The sequence below is a fragment of the Perissodus microlepis genome, chromosome 4 (assembly GCF_051167445.1).
Source record: "Perissodus microlepis isolate ML-2025 ecotype Zambia chromosome 4, ASM5116744v1, whole genome shotgun sequence".
Taxonomy (NCBI): Eukaryota; Metazoa; Chordata; class Actinopteri; order Cichliformes; family Cichlidae; genus Perissodus; species Perissodus microlepis.
Genome location: NC_140464.1, coordinates 26,543,967 through 26,571,638, shown reverse-complemented (window position 1 = coordinate 26,571,638; position 27,672 = coordinate 26,543,967). Strand labels below are relative to the sequence as shown.

At 40.6% G+C, this 27,672-nt stretch overlaps 1 protein-coding gene and 1 long non-coding RNA gene across 4 annotated transcripts; one reads left to right on the top strand and one right to left on the bottom strand.

Moving 5' to 3' along the window:
- Window positions 1–1,186: 1,186 nt before the first annotated feature.
- On the bottom strand, window positions 1,187–23,545 carry tlcd4b (TLC domain containing 4b). 3 transcript variants are annotated; one of them, XM_084926816.1, is made up of 8 exons: window positions 23,230–23,545; window positions 22,270–22,419; window positions 18,826–18,978; window positions 15,404–15,493; window positions 9,397–9,455; window positions 5,869–5,963; window positions 5,700–5,773; window positions 1,187–5,593 (listed from the first exon to the last, which is right to left on the bottom strand). In XM_084926816.1, exons 3-8 carry the CDS (start codon window positions 18,969–18,971, stop codon window positions 5,245–5,247), a joined length of 813 nt encoding a protein of 270 aa, XP_084782942.1. In that variant the 5' UTR covers window positions 18,972–18,978; window positions 22,270–22,419; window positions 23,230–23,545; the 3' UTR covers window positions 1,187–5,244. The 3 variants fall into 3 exon arrangements, with proteins under 3 accessions (XP_084782942.1, XP_084782941.1, XP_084782943.1); XM_084926815.1 differs by lacking the exon at window positions 22,270–22,419 and having other exon boundaries at window positions 23,230–23,544; XM_084926817.1 differs by lacking the exons at window positions 22,270–22,419; window positions 23,230–23,545 and having other exon boundaries at window positions 15,404–15,488; window positions 18,826–18,974.
- An 882-nt stretch (window positions 23,546–24,427) lies between these two features.
- On the top strand, window positions 24,428–26,174 carry LOC146389121 (uncharacterized). Its single transcript, XR_014800119.1, has 2 exons — window positions 24,428–25,459; window positions 25,545–26,174. It is a non-coding gene; the product is annotated as an uncharacterized LOC146389121 (long non-coding RNA).
- Window positions 26,175–27,672: the final 1,498 nt, after the last annotated feature.

Sequence of the window (27,672 nt, the reverse complement as noted above, 5' to 3'; positions counted from 1 at the left end):
TATGCTACGTTTAAAAAAAGAAAAGCGCTGACGGATGATGTGTTTTTGTAACAGGCAGGTGTGTTTCTCTGTGTACAAAACACACAGGTGATGAGATTCAGCCCATACATGACTGAAGTTAAACAGTGAATGTGCATTGTAGTAGCAAGAGGAAATGTTCATTGAGTCTGTTATGTGACCTTTTTTGGTAAAGCTTCTCAAGCACGGACTCTGACCAAACCCCTTGACCGATTGGTACACACACACACAGGAGATGGTTTCAATCACAGACCTCTACAGTGGCTCAGACCCCTCCTCCAAATTTTTCACTTTCCGTGCTCCTTCACGGGTCTCTTTCATCCCCATTTCGAGCAATGCTCTCCTCCCTTTTATCTCATAGCGAATGTCTCAGTCCGTGCTTCACCTTTCCTTTTTTGTTGAATATCTCCATCATTTTCCTCACAAACACTTTTTAAAAGAAAACACAGAGCAGTGGTGCCAGCTACCAGTAGTTAGTTTTGGCTTGCCTAAGTAGAACTGTCATACTACTGACTGCTGACAAATGACTGGACAGGTTACACCACAAACAACAGGTCATGCTGACGTCAGTGTTTTTGATAACACTTTATAATACATCCTGTCACTAAAAGTGTAACTAAATGGAATTTCAGTGTATTGTATTTGAAATTACAATCTAATTATATTTACCTATAAATACTGAAAAGTCGGTGGACTAGAATAATGGGGTAACAAATGTATAAGTATGTTTTACTGTGCAATTTCATGGTAATTTTGCAGAAAAACAAACAGTATTTCTCCATCTTACATGTTAAATGCACCGTATTTGTTGGGTGCGGGTCATATTATGGAGTGGAATAATCTTCATTATACTGATGTGCATGATGGGTGTTCTATTATTCAATTGTCCTTTTATTTTACTAATACAAATGTAAGTCCAACTTACTTCTGTTTCCTGTTCAAACACAAACTAAAGTAAATTTAAGTAAAGTATAATTAAAAAAACTGATTGTTACTACTTTATTCTAGTGTACACAGGTTTAAGTATATACAGTATAATTACATTGTAATTAAATTACACTGAAGCGCCATTGAATTAGAGGGGAGTTGTACCTGTAGGCACCCGCCATATTATAAAAGTTTGCATAATGAAAATAGAAATTTAGAGTCAAAATAAAACTCCAACATACTGGTTTTCTATGTTTTCAACTTTATTGAAGAAAAAAAAAACCCACTTCAAGTAAGTCTCAGCTTTCAGCACTACAATTATGTGATGATTAGTAGTGGTCATTGTAGACAACAACAGCCTGAGTCACAAGGTAATGCTCGGACGAGGACCCCGAAGGCTGCGTGCGTCTCCGTGTGTGTGTAGTGTAGGCTGTTTCACATTAAAATCTCCAGAAAATATAACAAGATCATTGCATTAAAACACAAAAACAGACAGAGGATGTAAAAGGAGAAGCCACACTGGCAAATCATTCACAGGAGAAAAAGGGGAAAAAAAGAAAAGACGTGATCATCACTGAACTTTATCATTATAGAAATCTTCCAGATTCAGCCGATTACATTTCATTGTACAACCAGAAAACAAAGAACGACAAAACTAAAGGAAAGAATGTTTCGTCTTGTACCGTGAATACCCTTGAGAGAAACTGAAGTTTAGCATACAACTTCCACCAGCTCAGAAGCAACCCATTTAATATCAGCATTCTTTTTGTCTAAATTTCTGTCTATTTTGAGACCCCAATAGAAAAGCTCAGCTGTAAGGCCAAAGCGTATTTCATTTCAACATATGCTTGTTGAGCATGTGGAAGAACAACCTAACCGCATTCCAAGCAAACTGGTGGAGGTTCAAATCCAAACTTGCAATTTTGTTCCAAATATATCAGAGTTTGATCACAGGATGATTTTTGCTAACTTTTTGATATATATACATACAGCTAAGCAATTTCTCTTTATGAAATGCCATAACAAATAGTGGCAATCTGGCTGTTGTAAACAAATAAAATAATTAGTACAGAATACAGATCACAGCCTTATATCATTCCACTCACTGTCTCTTTCCAAAAAGCCCCAAAGTGTGCGACAGAGATCTTGAAATATATTCTGTAGAAAAACCCTGACAGGTACAAAAACTCTATTTGTCCAGTTCGCAAAAGAGCTACACAACAAACATCCCAACTGTGTCCTTTTTACATTGTGCATGAGACATGTGCCAGAGAGCAGTCTCAGTCTAAACTCATCCAAAAAGAGCAATACGCTACAACAAGAAGCGTATCAGCATCACTGCTCGGCCGAGTCTCAGTAAAGTCTCCTGTGCTCTGTAGTTCAGACTGAATATTCACAGCTTTGATTTCAGGAGGCTGGAGAAATGAGACACTAGCCTTCCCGTCTACTACGTGTACAGCTTAAAGAACTTGTGTTTAAAAAAAACAAAACAAAACAAAAAGAACTTCATTTTCGACATCTGCAAGATCATTTCAATGCCACTAAATAACCTCTCGCAACATTCAGATATATACCCTGCCCAAAAAACGGGCTCCCCTGCTGGGATCAGCTTTGGGATTATAATACTTGGCCGGATTAATCACTGTGCAGGCAGGTTATAAAAATATATATACACAGAGTATACATAAGGAATATAGAGGAAATAATCACTGGATATTACATTAGAAAGTTCATGCTAATTCAAATCTGACTGCATCACATCCACCGTTTGTCTAAAAAGGCACAAGATACTGTAGCCCCTCCTTAGCGGTGACAGACAGAAATACAGGAGAGTCACAGCCCCACGGGGAATGTGCTTTATATTTCCACAGTGAAAACAGCAGCAGAGATTCTCAGACTATTTTAAACATTGATCCAACGAGACAAAGACTCGAAGGAGAAATCCACCAGTTTAACACTTCATAGTGTGTGTGTGTGTCTGTGCAGGTAGCGTTTGTTGGGAGGAGGGGGGGGGGGCTGAGGCTAAAAGAGAAAGGGTTTTATTTAAACGCTATATAATTAATGTTTAGTTTAAGTTGTGCAAGGATGGAAAAATTTATTAAATTAGATTTTCTTGCAGATTTTTAGGGATATGTAGTTACTGTCATTCATTTTTGGATGTGAATGCAGCTCAAGTTTAAATAAAACCCTTTCAAGTGAAGAAAGTACAAACCTGCAACCTGTTATTTCAAGATTTGATAGCAAAAAAAAAAAAAAAAATCCCAAACCTGAAACATCTGCTGTGTTTCTGTCTGTCATGAAATCAGCTGTTAAGAATTTGCTGACAGAAGAACTGATGAATCTGTAAGAACTGAAGTCTGTAAATCTGAGTAATGCCAACTGGCCTACGGAAAGTGTGGTAACATCTTAGCCATACAGTACGCACAACTTACCTACTGTATGCGTATACACTGTACAGACATGCAGGTTGAGGGGAAACAATCAAAAAATACAAGTAGTACATGCTTTGAGTATGCTCTGAGAGGACAACACATTTTGGAAGATACCCAGCCCAGCCCCACCCAACCCCTTTAGCATTAGATTAATGCATTTAATATTTAGATGTTAGTCATCTATTTACCCTATTCACTAAGGCGTCACAGAAATATGTCAATCGTACCATGCTCTATCGTGACGATACATTTTATACAGTAAAGTAAATCATGCAGATTGCCACGTTGCTTTCTGTTGTCGCAGACCGGTCCATCGAAATTCATGTTCTTATCTGCCTGACAATTTTTGAAAAAACTAATGTAAATAATAAAATGGCATATTGCTACCATTCCTATTGCTCAGATTCTGCAAAAAGGACAAGCACCACCATGGTGTTTAAAAAAAGGGCACTGAATACAGATTACAGATCAAGATTGCACGCTATGCAGTGCATGTGCAAACAAGTGGAACAAGTAAATGTGGGTGAGTCTTCTGACTGCTTTCCACTATTAGAGTCACTGAAAACAGGGTGGATAAGCGGGGGGGGGGTCTAACTACAAAAACAAACAAACAAACAGACAATAAACAACACAATTAGAAGCAGTTTAGTGAAGCTGCTCTGCTGCACTGCACTGGCTGGGATAAGCTCTGAAGACAGAGGGAGAAGTCGCTCTGAGCCAGTAATGTTGACACAGATGAAGTCTTGAAAAATAAAAACATTTTTTTCCTTTTTTAACAGGGAAAAAAAATAAACAGCTGATTAATTCATGAGGACGGGATCGACAGACTCTTTTGTAAGGCAGGGGGAGAGGTAGAACGAAAATGCTGGAGCTCAATCATGGAGCCCTACCCAGTGAGGCAGAGGGTTGCAATGGAAATGATATTCCTTTGATTGCTAATGACAAGTGTTAAATTAAAGTGTTAAATTAAAAAAAAAAAAGAGCCATCATGAAGAATACCGAAAAGGCAAAACTGTCCTGTTAGGAGCGAAAGGTGTAAGGGAGTGAGTCTCTGTCTCTCCTGCATGCATATTCTGTGTTTTACATAGAAACTCCAAATGATAACGACGCTGGAGGGGCATGGCTGGTGATACAGGTAGGTGCCACTTGTTACGAGGAGGCCACAGCAGGTGATACTGTAGAAGAGGCATTCATGGTGTTTTTTTTCCTGTCTCTTTTTTTGTGAGGTTTGATGAGTTTAAGACAAGAGCCCTATAGATTCACAAACACTGTACGGGTCTGACGGATGAATTAGTCACTCTGCAGGCCACGAGTGTGGACGGAGAATGATGAAGAAGCCTCGAGTTGTTCAGGAGCAAAAGTGAGTGCAATTGTTTTTTTTGTTGTTTTTGAAGGGGGCTAAGCAGTAATGTAATGGGCGATATACTCCTCTACTGTTATTGCTTTCCTGTTTTTTTCCCTTCCCCTCACGCCCCCTCCCACAGGCACTTCAGAGGATTGGGCTTTGGCTGAAGTTGAGTGTGAGAGCAGGCTGTGGGGGAGATGACAGAGGATTGGTGGTAGTGACAGGAGTAACAGACAGAGTTAAAAGTGTGCTTTTGAGCTCTACCTTGTCGTCTGAAAGCTATCACCCAGCAAGATACTAATCTGTCAGTGAAAAAAGTTGCAAACGCTGGTGCTTGTCCTGTGCCAGGGTGAGAACCTGAGGACTCTTAGCCCAGGCCACTAGCTGACTTCAAGAAGATCAGGGGCTGAGATTGAGGGTGAGAGGGAAGCTGAGGCTTTATTAAAAGAGCGAGGTTCCTGGTTGTCCAGCTTCCCTCCATGCTTATTGTCTGTGTCTACAAATCCTGTGCTCTACACCACCTCAGTCTGTATGGTTGTTTGTGTGCTTCTTATCTAAGGAAGATGACGCCTCTGCTTCTACCTTGACCTTTCGCCCTCCTCTCCCAGTCAGGACCTTGTAGCAGCCCCGAGTGATTTTGTACATCCAAATAATGTTCAAGACATCCAGGGCAATGCAGGAGGTGATCCATGCCACCTGGGCACCCAAGCCCAGCCGCTCAAACTCCGGAGTGCCAAAAGTGGCGAATACACTGGCCCAGTAGGATGGCATGACTGCAATGCGCACCAGGAAGAACACCACAGCCATAGCAACCCCATTTAATACCACCAGCCGGTGTGAGCGTGGGTACTTTAATGCCTCGAAGAACCACCTGGAGGAGAAAGAGCCATTAGGAAATGTCAGGGAACAAGATATGTCTGCCATATGGTGTGAAGGGGATCCTGACAAGTACATATTCATAAGTGAGGATGACTCACCTTTGGTTCACAAATGGTGTGGATAGCTCAGAAATGAGACGGAAATTGGCAAAGTAGGGAAGGACACCACGGGTCTGCGAAGAGCAAACAACACAGATGATGAGGAATTTAGGAAGCAGAAGGACACAAAAACAACAAGAATCCGGTTTCAGAAAAATGAGCCACTCACCAAAACATATCCGTAAGCATAGAGCGCCGCCAAGTGGTGGCAAACGAAAAAGCTGTCCCCCATAGTGCTCCAATTACACGCTAGCAGCACCAGGTCTGGAGAGCAGGTGGAGACATTGGTCATTAAGCTAGCAAAACATTACACAGCTGACTTTAGAAGAAAAGAACAAAGCCCAGGCTGAACTGAGTCTAACACGAACACAGAATACTCAGGACTTTGACTCTAAAAATGACTTTGACATAATCACTTTGTGATCAATTCATCAACAGATGAATTAAAACTGACAATGGAGCTGACAATACATTCATAACTATAATCAAGTTATAAAACCGCAACTGCAGATAAGGAGAGCAAGAACAAAAGAACAACGAACACAAATTTGCAGAAGAAACTGAAGGAGACATTTATGGTCATCCATTTTCAACAGCAATCATGCAGCATTTTCATAGACTTAAGCATTTAGTCCATGAAATATGTTTTTATTTCTCATTCTTTTGAGAGAACAATCAAATTGGTATACTAGTGGACAATTTCCTTTCCTAGTATTTTCAAAAGTTCAGTCGCTGATAATGAGCTTGCTCTGGACATTTCCCTACCATCACGATGACCAACCCACTCATGTGGCCATTATTTGGCTGCATCATTCCACAGATTCCCCTGCTAATTACCCAATCTCATATTCGACTGATGCCACAGTTTTATCAATCCCTGTAATTATAAAGGCGCAGATGGAAACCATTTATTAGTCATCACAAATTTCTGCAACCAGGCCTAACAGTCTAATTACCGTGCCTGACAAAGCCCAGCCTCCCAAGTCAGCAGTTATTACTCTTTTGAAACGACTGAACTTTTACTAATGAATCATTTATTATTAATGGTTTATTACAATCTTCTGTACCACTGAGACTTGGCTCAAATTAGAGGACTACTGCCCCCTTGTGGAAATTTTGCTGACTAAACTACAAATTTTTGAATGCCCTGAGGCGCTCAGGCTGTGGTGGGGTAATCGCTGCGGTTTACAAGGGTAATTTGAATTGTGTTCCATTTCCTCCCACTTCTTTTCATTCATTCAAATTACTATTGTTCAAAATTGACTGTGAAAATCTAGTTTGCTATATTATTATCTACTGACCTCCTAAATCTGCTACCAACTTCCCTAAATGAGTTCCCCAATCAACCTTCATCTATTGTTAAATTTGACAAGCTCATTTTGGTATGCGACTTTAACTTGCGACTTTAACAATGCGCACCAGGAAGAACACCACAGCCATAGCAACCCCATTTAATACCACCAACCGGTGTGAGCGTGGGTACTTTAATGCCTCGAAGAACCACCTGGAGGAGAAAGAGCCATTAGGAAATGTCAGGGAACAAGATATGTCTGCCATATGGTGTGAAGGGGATCCTGACAAGTACATATTCATAATCTTCCTCTAACTGAATTTTACACAAGGCATTTCATTTAGTGTAACATGTTAATGGTCGCACACAATGGTGGGCACATCCTGGTTGGTTGTTTTACTCTTGGCTCATCTTTAGACTCTCTCTGTATGTCATATTTACTGTTTCACCATAAGTGTAATATTTTTGCCACAGTTTTGCAGCCAGTATTGTTTTCAAAGATCAGAATCATCAAGCCTAGGATCTTTAATGAGAACACAGTGGCTACATTTTTAACTCTCTTACGAAGTGTCAATTATATTTGTAATAAACAGAGAAGCAGAAAAGCTGAGATAGAAAAATACAAATCACTGCCTTTTCATGAAGGAAGCAGTTACTAACCAGTCTACTTCTTTGGCTTAATTAGCATGAAAAACAGCCCAAGGTTCTTGTTTAACACCACGAACAGACTCCTTAATCCCGCTCAGTCTGGTTTTCCTGCCCAGCCCTCGGCTGAATGTGAAAAACATTTTTTTCCTCTTCTGTTGTCTGTTAAGATCAATTATATCAGGTCACAATTAAACCCTAGTTCCTATCAACCTGCTCAGTTGTGTCATGGAGTTCTGTTATCTAAGTTTTTTCCACGACAGATCTTCGTTACGTTTCCTAAAATGTGGAATTGTATGTAATAGCAGCCTTTGACACCACTGATAATCCCATTCTTATTACAGAACTGGGTTGGTATCTCAGGCCTAGTTCCTAAATGCTCTCATCATACTTATCTGACAGATACTCCAGAATTCATATTAACTGTATGTCCTTATCAGAGTCCCTCATATGAGGGGTTCCACAGAGCTCAATCCTGGGTCCAGTTCTGTTTTCTGTATATATGTTACCCCTGGGTTATCTATTAAATAGCTTCTAACAGGGATTTTCGACCGCTGCTATGCTGATGATACATTTTTCTGTTAAGTCAAACAACCTGAAGAGCCTCTCCTATCTCGGGGAATGCTTCACTGCTGTTATTTGTTGGATGTCTTTAAATTTCTGCCATCTCAATACTGGCAAAACTGAGGTTCTTGTGTTTGGCTCTTACAGCTTCTCTAAGATCAGTCATTACATTGTCCAGCTATCCAGCAATATCAAGTCACCTGTTAAGAACTGTATTTTACCAATATTTGAATTTGTAATCTGATATTCTCAAATTCATTCTTCATTTTTTATTAATGACATAAAGCCCTACATGGCCAGGTTCTGCCTTTCTAGCAGACCTGCTAAGACCTTATTTGAGCACTCAGCCTGCAATCACTGATCAATGTCTCCTAACTGTTTCACACTTCCACATCTATTTTAAAACCAGAGGCAAAAACTCCTAAACCTTCTTTAGGAGAAGTTTTTCTTCTTCTTCAGCCCATGTTCTTTGTTCTTTGAATGTATAGAAGTATGCGCTTGTATGTTTTAGACATGCGCTTATCTTTTGTGTTATTTTATTCAAACTGAAGCATTTTAAAAAGTGCTATAAAAATAAAGTTACCATTATTATTATTAACTTCATAATAGTTTTTGTCCTGTTCTGCAGATTCTATGCAAGTTAGAATTTTTATTTATATAGCGCTAAATCACAACAATCGCCTCGAGGCACTTTATATTGTAAAGTAAAGAACCTACAAAATGTCAATGCTGAGCTCTCCAAGGCTGCAGAGGAGAACAAAAACTAACGTTGCAAGTTCACAAATGACCTGGAGTGCACCAACCAGGGAATGAAGGACTCCTGACTATTCTTTCATTTAATGTACAGGGTTTTTCTTTTTTATTAAAAGAAAGTGTAGGTGTGTCTCCCTCTGGTTTGAATTCTGAAGGAAACATTGGAAGTGTTTTAAATTCCAATTCAAGGACACATGATAAGACAAAATAATGACTTTCTTCCAAGTCTGACATGTCAAATATTTTGTCCTTTTTCGATGCTCCTATGCATTCATGTATCACAGGTACCCTTCATAGCATGTAATATACATTTAATTAAAACTATCCAACTCTACAGTAACTTGATTACAATACAAAGCTCTACTTGCACACACACATGAAGGGTAATGGCAGCCACATATGCAAAAAAACGAAACAAAGACAGAAGAAAAAATAAAACCTCACCATATAGGAGGTAACCACAGGTTATGGCTACATTTAGTTTGACGAGACTGGGGTCACCCCTGTGGAAAAGCAAAGGATACAGTGTAAAGGCACAAAGCCATAATGCTCAATCTCAATCAGTGAGAGACTGAGATTACTGAGATTACCCAAATGCACCACTGAACAACACACGAAATCATTGCTGGCTGTGGATATCTGCCTGTACAACTCCTCCACCTCATGCACAGCACACAGTGCGATAGTTGCACATCCTGTATAGTCAAAATAACTTATAATTAAACTACTTGTATATTAGAGACATTTTAATATTTTGTAACTTTGTAATATATTGTATTATTAAAATGTAGCTCAGTCTGTTACAGTGTCTTGGAGAAACAGTAACCACATAATTTCCTTAGGGATTAATAAAGTTTCTGATCCTGATTTAAAAAAAAGAAAGTAAGAAAAAAAAAAAAAACGGGAAGAAGAAGCTTCAGTTTATGAGTTAAATATGTTAAGTTGTCTTGCTTCCCTGATCGACATTCTGCAATACTGCACCTCTTGCATTTCTTAGCAGATTAAAACTGAAAGGTCATTTAAGTTCGACTGTCTAACCTTGATGAATTTGCTGTGATACTGTTGTGTGCGGTATAAAGACGACTGTCTTGACAAGAGCAATGCTTGTGGTGAATCCATAACATGACAGATAGCTCTGCAGAAAAGATATCCACAATGCTGGCACTCTGTGTTCCTGTCCTCTCGTTTGACAGCATTTCTGTTCAATCAGCAATCAGTAGTTCGGGCCATAAACCTGTGACCTGCTGCTCTTACCATTAAAGTGTCCTTGCAAATAACATCGGTTTAAAATAACAATGGAGGTATGTCTGCTTCAATAGAGATCCGATCCTTGTATCAGCCACAAGTATCGCATAGCAAATGACTGGCTGACTGCTTGTGTAACAGGAGCTCGCAGCACAGCGCACATGCTCTACTATACACTGTACCCACACCAACAACATGACCCTGGGCTCACTGCTTTCAAAATGTATTCTTTATCTCCAAGCTTCGACTGCCTCACTTTAAAATAAGTACTTTAACTAAGTGCATTGAACATCTGGAGATATAACCAAGTTACATATAAGATTTTCTTTTTACCATACCATTTTAATATCTAATGAAATGTATGTGATAGAAACACACAGACACATTGATGTCAGTCCAAAATGAACAGTCAGGTCAAAGAAGAGGATTTGTTTGAGTTTAAGACTTAACTGCTCAAACATTTGTATTTATTTGAAAAGACAAAAAAAAAAAAAGCCCATTGTCGTTTTACTAATCTAACATTTCCCCAACATTATTGTTTCCATGAGTATACGTGTATGAATGTAACAAACATGGCCTCGGCCTGTTTTGTTGGAAAGTGTTCATCACACTCTGACAGAAATGCAACGTGCAAACATCAGGTTGGCTAATGCCCAACATGCCTGATAATGTGATTGTCAGGGAGCCTGAAAATCCACATACTTCTTGGTAATCTCATCCGTGTGACTCAACTTTGATTAATCAGATCTACAGTATATTCACGTTCTCTCTTCATGAATGGTTAACTGACTGGAATTTGGCCCAGAAAGATACGTAGAATTTTAAACAGGAAGTACTACAATAGCGCCGACTCAACAGGCATTATACAAAAGACACTCAAAGCCAAATGACATGCTGTTAAGTGGCAAGTAGAAGTCATTTAAGAGCACCAGATGCACTTAGCAGTTTGCTAGGCTTTTTCCATGGGGCTACAGATACGTAGTAATCAGAATGAACCTTGAACTTATATGTGGTTCAAAGAAAAGCGCAAAGGAAACTTAAATAAACTCTCTATATTCTTACTGAACGCAACTTGAAGAAAAAAACCTAACTCTCTCTCAGAGTTTGTCTTTGCTCAGCAGAACATCCTCACTGGCACATCAAAGTATAGAATTACCTGTAGCGTCTGTACTGTACTCTGTATCATTTATCTCTGACAGCTGCATACCCTTGACTGCCTCTCTTCTAAATCATTGACTGTTCCGCTTTTTAACTCTGACAACTTTCGTCTCAGATGGCCAAAAATCACACAGACTTAAGTGGGAGAAGTGTGGTGAAATGCTTGGGCTATGAGTTATATTCACCAGCAGCTGATCTGGAGCTGTGGTGACAAATGACAGCATGGGAATAGAAGGGTCTGACTTTCAGTGCATCTTAGACTTTTTGTTAGTCTTAGTCTGCAACCCTTCATTAAGTCATTCCAGAGTTATCAACAACTTAGATCTACAGATAAATCACAAACTAGCTGGCTGTGTTTCAACAGGTTACGGTTTAGATTCAGGGAAACAGGTTTTAAAAGTTTTGACGTTCAAGAATGGGAAACGGATAGCAGCACATTGGTGAAACTATGATGTATGAAAGCGCTTTTCATTTCCACCTGATGAGATTGATACTGGAAGTCCCATTCAATGTCAATTTTTGATTTAAATATTAATTCCAGTAAGATCAAAAGAAAGAAATATAATTTATTGGTTGATGATTCTCAAGGACTTTTATTCAACCTGTGATAACCAGGAGGCAAACAAACTCAACTCCAGGTCTCTTATAATGAAGATGAGGAGGATAATGTTGGTAACACTGACATCTTATATGAATCTGATTAGCTTTCTACTTGCTTGCTCTATCGATAGTTTGACTCTTCATTCAGATATTTGCATTTAGTGTTGTGCATGCAAAACCTTAAGGGAAATCTAAGGAATAAAGCATTTTAACTGCAACAATAAAACACATTTGAATGAAGTTTGGAGAAAGAAAAATGCACAAATTTACCAAAACCATAGAAAAGAAAGGACTGCTGGGATACAGGTGGATGACAAAAACAGTTGATGGACCTCTCTTTTCATCACCTCTATTGATTCTTAACAGCAACAGCATCCTTTAGCTGCAGGGTTGCATTTCTTTGAATAAAACTTGCAAACAAATGGGGCTGGATGCTGATGATGACATGCTGACCCTCCTCAGGAAAGACACTGGTGTTATAAATTAGGTTTTGGGGCCTTGCTAGGTACGGTGAATTGAGGTTTACCTCTGGATTTTCAGTGTTACAAATGCAGTTCTCGTCTTATCTGCTTAAATCGCTGTGGCTTCTGTAACTTCTGTGGCAGACCTAACCTGTTCCCAGGCAGGTTGTGCATGAGATAAGACATCAACATGCACATAACAATTACCTACTGACCAATCAGTTCACCGTTAAATGACATAATCATTCCTGCAAGATCACATGAGGGATTTGAGTTATTAGCCAGCACCTAAACCCTCTGTCTTCTCAATACAGGGACCTTTCTTTGCTGCTTCCAAAATACGCAAGTCAGCCTGTTTAACAGTCTAAATTCTGTTTGTTTTTTTGTTTTATTTATTTAAGGGTGTTTACTTGTGTAAACAACATTGGGACAGCATCTGAAAGAAGGCTAAAACCTATTTAGATACCATGAGAATACATTGAAGCAAAACATTAGTTTAATGGAACACCCTTTTCTAATCCTGTATCTTAATAATGGAGCAGTGATACAAATAAGATTACATTTACAGCCACTAATGCCTTTCCAGGCTTCCCGATGGCCTAAAGTGCTTTAAACTGTATGTATGAAAGAATGAATGAATATAGCAGTTTTTTATAGCAGAAGATACACACTCACACTCTGATGCTTTGGCTACAAAAACTGTGTTGCTGCGGAGCATGTATTATGTGATTAACCTCTTTGCAGTTTTCTAATATTATAGCTTGGTTGTTGTTTGTACAATATGCCAGTCTGCTGCCTGCCAGTAGACCTGCCCATATGCTGCCAACACCACCTCTTTTACAGCGCTGTGAATAAACTGGTTTGACTTATCAAGCTGATAACTGTTAGTGCCCGAGTTTTCTAAATCTCACCAGAAAGACTTGCTGAACTAAACATCCTGGAAAAGCAACACGAGAACAAAGAGTCATGGTAAAAAGAAAGCACACCCTTCAACCACAATGTGAGAGACTGATACAATCCTATAGAAAACAACTGCTTTAAGTTACTGGTGCTAAGGGTGGTTCTACAAGTTGGTGACTCATAGGGAGTACTTATTTTCTTACACACTGCATCTGCATTTTAGCTTAGTTTTGTTAAACAAACAATGAGACAATCTGTCTGTCTGACTTTATACTCTCCTAATCTGAAGACTTATAAAGGACTAGATATCATTTTTTATTTATTAGATGAGATTTGACTAAGTGCACTTTCACCTTATCTTGTTTTTTTTGTTGCTTATTTTCCTTTAGTGTCAAAAATATATCTCAGGTTGTCCTAAATTTCAAACAAACTGAAATGCGGTCCTCCATTCTCCTCAGACTGTCGTGCACATGTTAAGTTCAAGTCCAGATAAGCCAATCAAGAAATGCAGCAGGGGCGAGGCCGGCAGACACGGCGCTTGTTAACCGAAAGGATTATGATAACAGCCGAAGCTGTGCTGACAGTCGGAGTGACAACCTGAAAGAGCCTGAGCAGCAGCTGCAAACAAAGCAGGCTTCTAACAGTTTGGCTCTGACCGCTGTGCCACCATTTAGCACAGCGCCGAGAGAACAATGCTGCTGTGTGACAGGCCTTAATGATGCTGTAGCGCAATCAGATTGACTGGAGAATTAAGGCTTGCTCCACTCCGGTGTTGAAATGAGATGAGCTTTAAAAAGGCATTAGGATACTTCTGGGAATCGGCTAGGTGCCGGTGGGTGACGGGAATAAGCTTAAGAAATTCAACAATAGCAGTGAAGAAATAAAGTTGGAACAAAGAAACCATTTCAGCAGAGAAATGACTGTCACCTTTTCCTCAAGGGGGGTGTCTCAGAGAAGTGATAGAAGAAAAATCCTGCCTGCAACCCCCCAAAAATGCTGGTAAGGTATTAAGCACTTGAACACTGAGCAGATGAAGACTAGCAGCAGGAGGAGGGAGGGAGAGCTCATCCCTCCTGCCCGTGCCCCTACTCACCGCTGTTTTCTCCCCTTTTTCTTTGCTCCATCAGCGATGCTAGCCAGAGAAACAGAATAAAAGAGCATTGCATTGATATGGCAGCTAGACATGTGTAATCGGCAACCCAAGGCAGGGGGAGGATCGTGAGGGCTGGTGGTGCGAGGGAAAGGGAGAGTGGGTTTTGTTTTGTTGTTTTTTTTGTTTTTTCTTTGGGGGGGGGGGATTAGCTGCTGCTGTTTGCTATGAAAAGGCATCTTGTTGGTGGGATTTCTAGTCTGCTAGACAGACAGAGAGGAAGTGAAACAGAAGGTAAGGAAAAAGAGGAGAGAGGGGAAGGAAGTGGTGTTGTAAGTGAGAAAAATGAGAGCGAAAGCTGAGGAGAGATGTGTTCAAAAGACTGATTGAGATATTAGAAAGGAGAAAGAAATGGGGGGAGAGAGAGAGCGGGAGAGTGAGCGAGAGATTGCCATTTCTCTTTTTCAGGACTCACTGATCCAAATAACAGAGTCAGCACTGGTGGGGAGAGTGAAGGCAGAGAAGACAGCGAAGACAAAAATCAAAGTCTAAATCCTCCAAATCAACAACTCTCTGGAGACTCCACTGACACGTTAGATCCATCCTCTCGCCTTCCCTCTTTCGTTCTCATGAAGGCAATGCCATCTCTGTCACGCCAAAAGGTATTAACTACCAATCCCGACGATTTTTCACCACCACCCCCACCCCCACCCCCACCTCCCTCTTCATCCCTTCATCAGTTTCCACCCTTCCCCGTGTGAGAAAGTTCCGGCTGCCAGTCTGAAAAGGCAGATATGGGAACACAGGTTTCTCCCAAAAGCACCCACGGCTTTAACAGTACTTCAGTATTTTTTGTTTATATGGTTGCACAGTATGTGGACAGCATATGGCTGCATACTCCAAATCTTGTCTTACTTCGTGCACGTGACATGATATTCATGGATGTTTTTTTTTTTTTTTTTTTTATGCATGAGTGTTTCCTTTCTGTTCCTCTTACCAGACAGGGTTGGCGTTGACTGCGTCATCGTACCACAGGATGTACAAACAGAACAAGCCCACAATCAACGCGTGCACTGTGGACACTAACCTGGGAGACACACACACACACACACACACACACACACACACATTACAAGAGCAAATTAGTGAACGTGACAACAGATTAATAGGTTTACAATCAGGAACAATCATCAGTCTTTTTTACACATCTGTTAATACATGCATAGTGTACAGGTTTACCAAGCTATGAGGCTGAAAGAGCTAAAAAAGTGGAGCTAGCTCCAAAAGTGAGTCAATCCCGATTACAGGTGGCAATCACCAGACACTCCATGATATGGTATAAACGCATGACATTTTGAACTCTGTTGAGAATTTCAATAACTTATATTGTGATTTATCCCCTTTTTTTAAACTGCAAATTATGTTCTCAAAGTTTAACTTTGTCAGTATCTGTTACATTAATAAGATAAAGTTCTCTCACTTCAGTTATTTTTTGCTGAAAGATGAGATTATCAAACATATCAACACTATCACTAAAATCAGCCATCAGTCTGATAGTGAATGGGGTCAAGTTGGCAATTACGTGCAATCTGTTTCTGATAATACAGCTAATCATCAAATTCACGTATCTGTTTCTGTCTACATAGACAGAAATTCATATTTCACCATTACATTTGCACTCGGCAACCTTCCTGTTTTATAGGAATACAACCAGCTGGCAGCCAGTTGAGCAGAGTCACCTAATTCAATTCAGTTTTATTACATTACACAACAACAGTTGCCTCAAGGTGCTTATATTATATATAACACGTAATATATATATATATTTAACATTGACATTGTTTGATTATCGTCTGCTGTGCATACAGCTCAAAAAAACAAATAAAACAAATAAAAGTAAAATTCTGCTGTTTCATTGGTCTGTTACTTAGGACCAATCAGGAGATATCTGTGGGTAGTTTGCATATAGTTTACGGACTCTTGGATTTCCAATATCTGGTCCCAATATGATCATTTTTGAAAAATAAAACAAAAAACAAAACAGCATGGTAGTTTCCCAAATTTAACACTTGGCTTCAAAATGCAGAGACTAGAACCTACTGGGTGAGTTCATGATGACTATGCCCAAGTTTTACGTTTAGTCTATGATAGCTGCATTTATTTTATGCACTGTGTTCAAGTAAGTTACTTTCTTTGACCTTTGGAGTAGTTATGTGGGCCACTGAAGAGATACTCCAGAGGTCCAGTGGGTCTTATCTCTTCTCTACCACAATCACAATTCCTCCAGTGTCACCATGCAGCCTCTATCCACAGACTGCAGCTGCCAGCCTGAGCCTTGGCCAAAACTGGCTCGAAGGCAGGCTGCTGTACAAGCCCAGTCTTAAAAGTATGACTAGCCACTGAGTTATTTTCTGTTACAGAAAGTTCTGGATGCAGTCACTCTATTTGAGGATGTGCAATAATAAATAAGAAGATGAGGAAAAACAGAAAAGACATGAAATAAAAGTACAGGACACACTTTTTTACTCACAACCATACTGCTTTTCCTTAGAAGTGCTTTCTCCCTTCTCTCCCTGCACTTAAGTTGTGGTTACATAAACAGCACACTGACACACTGAGAGCTGGCTGTTACACAACAGCAGACCACTCTAGAGTGGGCCATCAGCGCTTTGCCTTTGACTTGTCTTGGATTCCTTGGTCAGTGCACTCCATTCTTTCAATTAGGTAGAAGCAGGCTAATGTAAACCACAGCTGCATGAAGAAAGTGTAATCTCTGAGAAGTACATTACAGAAAACAGATGGAGGAAGAAAATAAAAACAGTGAAAGATGTTACGCAACTACAAAACATTGCCCCCTGAACCTCACCCCTGAGGTTTAAGTTTGAAACTTTAAACCACTCTGTGCTCCACCAGCCGTTCACATCACAGCTGTAGTTGTGCAGAACAATGAGCTGGCCTGAGGCACATCGAGGTTCATCTCAACAGAACCGCACAGAGGTTAGCTTGGTCAAGGCTTTATAACATTTTGCAGCTACAGATTTTTTTTTTTTTGAGGAAGTGCGTCTCACTTGTACAATTTTATGACAAAAAAATAAAAATAATATCATTACTTTATATTTTGCTATGAATAAGGGAAGTGTGTGTTACAATTTATTGAAATATGCACAAACATGCATGGAAATACAATATACAAGCTAAAAAAAATGGTAGAAAAAGACTAACAAGCTTAAACGTCAATATTTGGTTTGACCACCTTTATTTTTCAGCACAGCCTGAAGTCTCTTGGAAAGCAGTCATGTAATTTATTTAAATAGTCTTCAGGAATGGTTCTCCAGGCTTCTTAAAAGACATTCAAAGCTCTTCTTTGGATGTTGGCTGCCTTTTCTTCAGTTTTCTTTCAAGATGATCCCACCATGCTTCAATAATGTTAAAATCCGGGTTCTGGGGGGCCAATCCATGCCTGACTGATGTGTGTTTTTTCGGGCCCGATATGCTTTTCCTGTATTGGCACTGTGTTTGGGATCATTTTCATGTTGAAAAATGAAGCTGTTCCCAATCAGAAGCTTTTCAGATGATACTGCATGGTGGATCAAAATCTGATACTGTGTTTCTTCAGTTATAAATCAGTTTTCACTGGCTGATTGCAGCCACAACCATGACAGAGCCTCCACCGTGTTTTACAGATAGCTGTGGACTCTTAAGCCCCTTTTCCATTAGTACCTACTCGGGTCGATTCGCCATGGAACAACATGACCTTTTTTGATGCTTGAATGATTCACAGGTCTGTGTTAAGCAGCTCAAAAAACCAAAACCATTCCTCTGAAAATGGTGAAAAAGCAACAAATGTCCTAAAAAACATTTGTGAGACCTTCAGAAAGCCTGAAGAGGTATTTCTTAAGACTACTTTTAAAAATTAGGAGATCTGGCTTCTTCAAAATATTAAGAAATGGGAGAGGAGGGACTGTTGTACAGTATATTTCAACATTTATTATCCTAATCGGTCATTCTTAATGTTTTATCACCTCCTAAAAGGGGGGAAAAAATGAAAGAAATCCCCGGCTATACCCCATTTTCCACCAACCAAGTACTGATGCTCAGTCCAGAATCAATTCCATGCATTTCTACCAAAAAAACTAAATAAATAATTAACTCACATTCACTGAAAATTACAGTCCCAAATGATGAAATTACTGTCTTCACTGCAAAAAATTCACCAATGATCGTCCACCATAATTTTCTTCCCACAGGCATTACATCCAATTCTGCTGGTAATGCAACATAATCGGTTCCCTTTCCTCTTAAAATGTGCCGGCATTACTACCAGCAATGGCACTACAGCACAGCGCTGCTGTAAAAAAACAAGGTAGCTCAGGTGTACAGAAAAGGCCTGTTGACGAGCAGCGTTTTCCTGTGACGTACCTGGAGTTCCATTCAGTGAGCTTGGTGGGAGGCAGCCGTCCATAACCTGGGGTAATGGCGGAGGAGAGCGGCGGGCTGGCCACTGAGAAGAGAAGCTGGAAACCCACAAAGCTACCAGCTACCACGGTCAACTCTCTCGTCTCCATCACTCACCTAAACACAATGGGGAGCAGAGGAGGGGGGAGGAGGGGGTGGGGATGCACAGAGAGTGATACACATGGACAGGTTCAATCGATGTCTGTCAGTCATTCTGGGCAGTGCCAGAAGAGAAACTGAGGTGGCAGTGAGAGCGGGGGGAAACTGTGGTTCAGCTGGCGCACAAAGAAGAGGAGGAAAGGGAAAGAGACAGACGGAAGAAATATAAGCTGAAGACATGAGCCGTCTAATGCAAGTGACATGAGCGCTTTAGCCAAGAAGGGCACGGTGGGAAAGGGTGGGGTAAAAAGCTTTTAAGGATAACAGAGTGGCAGAAACAGAAAAGAAGTTACTGGGTGTGAATACGTGATGCTAAGCATTTAGAACTGAAAAAAGGCTCTGTGTTATTATGCACATTTTGCAAGGGGATTACAGAGAGTTGTTTAGGACACAACAAAAAAATCCCTGAGAAGAAAACAAAGCCTGAGCGAAAGAGGATTTTCAAGATGAAGCAACAAGTTCAGCTCATGGGATTGCATAAAGAATTTCAGGCGGTATTTTACTTAAAACAATGCTTGTTGTTACAGCTTTGTTTAGGCTTAAACCTCTTTTTTTTAACTCAATCTTTGCCATTCTGCCTCACTTCCATGTTGCTGACACTTTATCTTAAAATGATAAAGCAAATTTGAACTAAAAGGAAACCGTTCCAGGGAATGCTAAGCAAACTACCGATTGTAAACATACACTGTGAACAGACTATATTTGAGTAGCTTATGAGATTTATTTACTTTGACTCACGTCATCGCACCAGAAACCAGTCTTTTCAAACCGCAGGTAATCAGCGAGGGAACGGCACCACGCTCACTAAAACCACTGAATTAAAAAGACTTTTTTTTTTAATGAGTCCTTATAGATTTTCATCAGTTCATACAAGCTCAGACTGTAGTCCTATTGGTTGTTACGTTAAACAAGAACAAGAAGTTCAGACATTTTTCTGAGAACTTCCCTAAGTTGAAAAAACAGATAGCATTTAAAGAAGTTCCACTTCTCTAAGAGGACTTCGCACTACAAGTCTCGACACTTACCAGCGAGTGTTGCCGTTCCTGTTATTTGTTTCCTGCAAGCAAAAATTACTTGCATTTCTCAGCTTCCCCCCTTCAACAGATCACAACCACAATTACAGCCAAATTGTCCATGTTTAAACAAACAATTTTAAAAAAGGAGGTCAAAAAAGACCCAAAGTTCACAGGGAACAGAGGGTACTGAGGTGCATTCACATAATGACCTGTTATCAGTTATCACCACATACTGTGTCAGCACTGATCTGGACTCTGTCCTGATAAAACCCTGTTTCCCAAAAAACTGTGACGCTGAGTAAAAAGTAGAGAAGTTTAAATTCTTAGAGTTAACATTGTTTATATTTGGAATTTTTTAATGTTATATTTGACTTTAAAATTGCAACAAACACGTAATATCTAATGTTAAAACTGATCAAATGTACTTAAAAAAAATAAAAATATGAGATAGCGGTTCTTTCATGAACATTGGGATATTTGCCAGCAAAAAAATGTAAAGAAGACTTGGTGGAAAATCTCACAGCTAATTAGTATAACTAGTAAGATAGCTGAGCTTAAAAAGAGCATCCCAAATGGACTGAGTTTTTCAGAAGACCGGAAAAGCGTCACTACTCTGTGAAGGCCTTTGCGGTTAATCAGTTCAAGGATTTAAGGCCCTGTCCACATGTACATAAGTAAGTCTTTTGGTAAACGTAGCCCTTTCTATGTATTTTTGCCATTTCTTTACACATAAACAGTGTTTTATGTGACTGATCTTTAAAACAAAAATCCTTCCAATGTAAGGATTTTAAGAAACTCAGTTTCTCCATATACACCTGGACAAGGCAAACAGATTTGGTCTTGTAAATTCAAAGGTGTATATCATGTGCATGTGGACACAGCCCAACCCCAACTGGAGGATTTGATCATTTACTACGCAATATTACTAAAAGATTAACATAAGCCTGTGAAGTCAAGGGACAAGCCTGAAAGGCAGCACTAAATGGCTGTAATGCAGGACTGAATGGCTCACTATGTGGGCTCAGAAACACTCTGAAAACCTGTGTCAGTGGACACAGCTCAGCACCACATCCACACACGTAAGTTAAAACTCGAACGAGATCCAGAAGCGTTGCTGCCTCCTCTGGGCCAAGCCTCATTGAGGATCGAGTGAAGCAAAGTGGAAACTCTTGAATTCATTAGGAAATTCTGGACACAGAATCCTCAGGGCTACAGAGGAGAGGAACTGTGCAGCTTGTTATTAGCACAAAGTTTAAAACCCACTAAGTGTGGATTAGTGGAAATACTTATTTATGTATTTATTTGTAGCATCATACACTGCTATTAAGTCTGTGTCAGGGAAAGCCTTGCTTGTTTCAGCAAGGATACGCACACACTCCTACAGGTGCTTAACTGCCTGCAGTCAATTCATTCAGATTATTCTGCAACAATAAAATAAAAATAAGGAAGCCCATAGAGTGGCTAAAATCCTATATCAAACCGCGAAGCGAAAACCTTTCACTTTTCAAACTACAGCAACTGGCCTCCTCAACAAGAGAAGCGGGGCTGCAACACAGTGGGAAACATGGCATGCATTTACTGGCTTTTTACCATTCTCAATTAAAAATATATAAATGGATGAACGAATGTTATGCAAGCCACGTGATTCCAGAAAAATAGTATTGCGCAAGAAAAGGGCTACTTTTGACTGGCAGACACAGCAGTTGCTGTACAGTTTGTGAAATCATGCCGTTTACAAAGCAACCTAAGCAGTTTGACCCATATTACTAAGTGTGTATCCAACATTTTTCATCTACATTAAAATGTCCAGTGCTGTGCATATACACTGCTGTGTGAAAGCCAAGGAAGAACAACCTGCTGAAAAAACCCAAAGCACCTCAAGCCAAAGTGCCACGAGCAACACTGCATCAATTCAGTGTCTACCAATGATTACAGCGCTGGAGTAATCTTCTGCACAAACTCCCATCCGTAGGACAAACCTCACTCTGCAGTAAATAAACACATTTACCAAGAATCAAAGCCGCTGCAAGAAGTGCAACTCCAACTCCACTCCAGCTTTCCAAAGCCCCATTCTCTCAAATCTGGCATGTTCAGCAGGGAAGCTGAGGCAGGCCATTCTTCTTTCTTTTTTGGGGGGGTGGGCTCTTATTGTCCCCAGAAGCAGCTACGCACATTCCCGGGCAACCCTGATCATATGCAGCATGTGCCTGAATAATTAATTGGCATTCTTCACCTGGCAGGCTGGTTCATAGCGCCCCATGGGAAGGAGCAGCTCACGGAGCCTCCTCACTGCGGCTGACAGGTCGGACGGGAGAAGTGCTCTGCCATCCTCGTCCGACCTTGGTCCGCTGGACTATCCTGCTGCTGTCAGCAAACCGTGACCCTGTGACATATCGACCAAATATAAATAATAGAGCTTCAACTCTTCCCCCACCCCCTTCCTTTTTCATTTGGAAATCTAAACCGGCCCCCCCAGTCTACCGCATTGCTACAGCAGAGGGATGGGTCTGGCTCGCTCCGAGTTGGAGGCTCAGTCCTCGGCCAGCTTCATCACACCAAACCCCGCAAGCAAGCATGCAGGATCATGACACGAATACTGATACATGACTGGTGGCTACTGCCGTTTGAAGCTGGAAGAAATGCCCAGATTTAGCAAACCCTCTCTTCTTTGATTTGGACTATTGTGCAGCCCGCACCACCTCATCGGCGACTGGCGGGTTCGGCTTAAAGTAAAAATGGATCTATGTAACGGCAATACCCCCCATAAATAAATCCACTATGTTTGGCGGGGGTTATAGTTGCAAATGCATCGTAAAAGCACTGCAGACGGCTGAAGAGAATGGCAAAAAATGTGTCGAAAAATAGGAATCTCATTGACAATGGGGGAGAGAAACACAGCTTATTAAACAACACAAAGACAGGAGGTTTTGAGCGGATTGTAACAAGCCGCCAAAGCGCAGCGGACTGATTTCAGGAGAGCAAAGTTGCTCCAGAAGAAAGCTCAAACTGTGGGGACTGCTACGTGTCCTGTTGTTTCTGCCGCCACGGCAGGAGGAGAGAGGGACACGGGAGCTGTTGCAGTCCTAGGGTATGTGTGGGGGAGAACTGCCTAAACTGAGTAAAATAAAGACGGCAAGGCTTTTAGTCTGCGCTGTGTCTGATGTGGTGGAAGGAGATGGGTGAGCTCTCGTACCTGCTATCCGTCGCATGCGTCTGTGTAGGCGGATGAGCTCCCGGTTCGCCCCGTGTCTTCTCCACTTTCTTCCAACTTGACGTTAGCTAGCAAGTCTGCTAATCGGAGGCAGCCCGCAGGCTTTCCCCGTGCGAGCTCAGGGAAGAAGAAAAACAACCTCCGCTGCTACACCACAACGTGGCAGAACAACCATTACAGCCCGGAGAAGAGAGGCTTTCCCCGATTCCCCGCTGTCATGAGTCTACTTGAAAAGTTTTTTGTTTTTTTTACTCGTTTTTATTTTGGCGTTGACAGCAAGGACCCAGTGGTGACGTCGGTACGTACCCGCCCACACGTGCACACGCCCCCCACCGCCGCACACCCCTTCACCAGACAAGAGTCTACGCTACAGTCTGTGGGTTACACCCACCAGGCACAAAGGCCACGGTATATTATGATTGATGATGATCCGCTGCAGCACAGGTAGTGGAGACGTACAGTCTGCAAGTCATGCTGCTCTGCTGGCCGATGGACTAACGACTTGCAAGAAGATATCTCACACGCACAGAGTGGACTGAGATATGCTCAAGGGGCTCAACTGTTGAGCACCAAACCTATCCATCATAAGTGGATCATGAGGATTTAAGTTACCCCAGGTGTATTAAATAATATGAGCTCAAACACTGCTTAATTATGTGTCAAATGTAATGTTGAAAAAGCCCCCTTACTTTAAAGCTTATGGAAGGAAGACTATGTAAATGTGACTCGTGCACTGAAATAAAAATGAAAACTACACTTTAGCTAAAAATTACATGAACCTTTGTCAGGTCTAACAATACAATAAATGTAATATTTAAAAAAAATATACGGGACATCTCTCCTTTTTTCAACAATTTAGTCTGGTGCATGTGTTTACTGAGATAGGAATGTCAACATGACTGTAGGAAGTTTGCCTTGACACAGTGTGTCACAGTGTTTGTGTTGTTATACATAATTAGAAGTTCTTAAACTTTGCATTTGACAAGTACCATTCAAGACACTGAGGCAAAAATAAAATGCAAATATTGAAATTAAGCATTAAAGAATAAAATAAAAACAAAAACATAATATAATATAATATAAAATATAATAATAACTATAAGAACTACTTTTAGCTCCTCCCATATTCACAAGGAGTCAAATAGCTCAGTATGTTTGCTTTGGCAGATTTTTAAGCTTTTTATGCAGATTGCTGACCCTCCCTGAACCTGGTTCTGTTGGAGGTTTCTTCCTGTTAAAAGGGAGTTTTTCATTCCTGCTGTCACCAAGTGCTTGTATAAAGGGGTTGTCTGATTGCTGGGGTTTTCTCTGTAACAAAAAACACCTTGAAGTGACTGTTGTTATGATTTCAATTTTCCTGTAGACTCCTGAGCCCTATTTCAGGAAGCCGGTTTAGTGCAAACTCTGAGTAAGTATACCCTGAGTGAACGAAAACTCTGGGTCTTCGGTTTCACAAAGCGAGTTCAGATGAAGCCTGAGTGAGTCACCATGACGACACACTCCGTGAAGCTAACCTGCCCCCTAGCAGGTTTACTGCAACTAACCCTGACTGTCCCCGCCTCTTTGTCGGAAACCTGACTGTAGGAAGTGTCAGACATGGCGTGCCCCTTCCTTGAAGAGCCAGTAGATGTTGAAGCCCAAATTCTCCGCAGAGCTCTCCGCCGGGAGAGAGTGATTAGAGCGCGTTTGGACATTTTATCATTTCCTGATGATTTTCTGTGTGAACGTTACCGTTTTTCAGCACAATCTATAATTCATTTGAATAACATCCTCAGGCCTAATATTGCTCATGTGACACATCGCGGACATTCTCTCAGTTCTGTACATATTATTTGTATTGCACTTTTTGCAAACGGGAGCTTTCTGTATAATATTGGTGACGGTGAGCACGTTTCCAAGGCTACCGTCTGTCGGGCAGTCAGGAATGTTACAGTTGCACTGAAACGTCTCCTGTACTCGTTTGTGGTGTTCCCCGGTCACAGACCCACAAGATTTATCAAAGAGGGATTCCACAAAATTGCAGGTATCAGGATGAACAAAACTTAATTCATGATGTGGTGATACTTGAACTACTACTTAAATTTTACATTTATTTTCAGGGTTCCCAGGCGTGATTGGCTGTATAGATGGCACTCACATTCCAATCATTGCTCCTTCAGTAAATGAAGGAGACTATGTGAACAGGAAGTCTTTCCACAGCATTAATGTACAGGTACATAGTTCCCTGTAGCATTTCAAACTAACAAATTATTTCATTATAGTAATGGATGCTAATTTGTGTTCTCTGCACTGTGAAGATCATATGTGATGCTGCCAACATTATCACAAATGTGGAAGCCAAGTGGCCAGGCTCTGTTCATGACTCACGAATTTTTCGTGAATGTACACTGAGCACAAAATTTGGACATGGTGAGTTGAAAATACTTTAAAATATATAAAGACCAATTGCTACAGGGACATTTGAACTGAAGTGTATCCTTCTGTCTTAGGAGAGTTCACTGGCTACTTGCTTGGTGATAGGGGGTATCCATGTTTACCCTATTTGCTTACCCCTTACCCTGACCCTGAACCGGGCCCACAGCAGCGATATAATCTGGCTCATTGCAGGACAAGAGCCAGAGTTGAAATGACTATCAGAATGCTTAAGGCCCGGTTCCAGTGCCTTCAAAGACTCAGGGTCACCCCAGAAAGGGCATTTGACATTATTGTGGCATGTGTGATTCTTCACAACATTGCCACAATTAGAGGAGAACACTGTCCTTCTGAACCAAACATCAGCAGTGATCCAAACCATGAACATCCTGACCCTCCCACGGACATACAAGATGGAAGAGCAGTCAGTCGACACCATATGTCACAATCATTTCCTTTGACCCATCACCTCAACATGTTGAAAGAAGAATAAACAGATTTTTTGTTCAACTGGCTTTATTGGTCGCCTGTATTTCCTGTACACAAAGTGTTAATAAGTATATTATTATGTTGTTCAAACACTGAAATAATTCGTCCATCTCTGACCACTTCACCCACCCTTAACTGATGTTCCAGCAGTAAAATCTCAATCTTGGTCTTTTGGATCTGCTGCTTGAAGTGTTCCATTTCCAAGTCGCATTTTTTTATTTTCTTGATCAAATAGGTCTTGTACAGCTGCTTTACAGGGAGCTATTGAAACACAGAAAATAGCATTGACATTCATAGTACATGCCTACTTAGGTTGGTTGTAAATCAGTGCTGAACATCTTACTGAGGAAAGGTTTGTTGGAGAAGTGGCTGGACCCTCTTCCTCTTCATTTCCATCATCACTCTGTTAGAGACATAGAAAGTCCATGGTTTTATTATAGTACCACATTTTATTCAATTGTTATATTTTCCATTGTAAGATGTAAACCTCATAAAGTGTCTCTGTTGCTTCCTCCTCTGTAACAGCTGTCAATGTTTCTTCATTATTTTCTTGTAGTAAAGAAATTAACAACATTGCTGTTCTACTGTAAACTCATATAATCTGTGGAGTATTAAGAGTACTCACAACTGCATGTTGGTCTGGCTCAACAGGAGGCTGCACCAGATGCAGTACACCATCACCATCAACTGATAGAATATGAGGTTTATACAGGTCACTTATAACTTACAAGGGACCAGATGGCAATTAACAAACATATACCAATCACCTTACACTTCATTGTCATTATGCTCTCAAAGACAACCAAGACTGAGGGAAGGCTCACTCTGTGAGTGGTGGTGGTGGAGGACCCCCACCTGTTTTTCGGGCCTCCGCTTTTTTTCTGTTGGCTATAACGGGTCACATTTGAGCATACAGAGTAAGCAAATATGTACTTGTAATGTGCTCAGATAATTTCAATAAGTGCTTACAGGAAGAAAATTAATGTAGCCTCTAACTGCAATTGATTTACATAGGACAAACAGACCAAGCACTATGGCTCATAATACAATTACACCTTACCTGTTTGGACTATATTTTTATATTTCATTTTTACTTGCTGCCAGGAACGTTTGGGGCCTGTTGAGTTGCACCTGCGCTCACATCACATCACAAAATAAAATGTATAAAATAAAAAATAAAATATAATAAAATAACGTGTTAAATGGGTGGAAATCCCTAGATCAATGTTTAAATTAACACTCACGCATTGACTCTGTCGGCTATGTTTTGCCATGCATGCTCCCTTTCTTTTGCAGCTGAGGCTGTGTTACTTTTTTTCCGCAAAATTTGCATGTTATCGGCATATGCTGCCATCAGAATTTCGGCCTCAAGCGCTGTAAAATACATTGACCGCGCCTTCTTTCCCTCCGTCTCCATGGTGACTCGCTTAATCTGTGCTCCACTAATCAGGGCTTTATGTATCCTCGTGCGCGCGCTTAACTTGGGGTTAAAGCAACTCCGCGTTGATTGAACTAATTGTTATC

What these genes read in the sequence shown, in the direction of transcription:
- tlcd4b (XM_084926816.1), bottom strand. Translation starts at nt 18,971, where the DNA reads ATGGAGACGAGAGAGTTGACCGTGGTAGCTGGTAGCTTTGTGGGTTTC. An exon ending in GTCAACGCCAACCCTGTCTG is followed by an intron (nt 9,456 to 15,403) that starts GTAAGAGGAACA and finishes GCTTTTCCACAG; the next exon opens with GGGTGACCCCAGTCTCGTCA. An exon ending in ATGCTTACGGATATGTTTTG is followed by an intron (nt 5,774 to 5,868) that starts GTGAGTGGCTCA and finishes TGCTCTTCGCAG; the next exon opens with ACCCGTGGTGTCCTTCCCTA.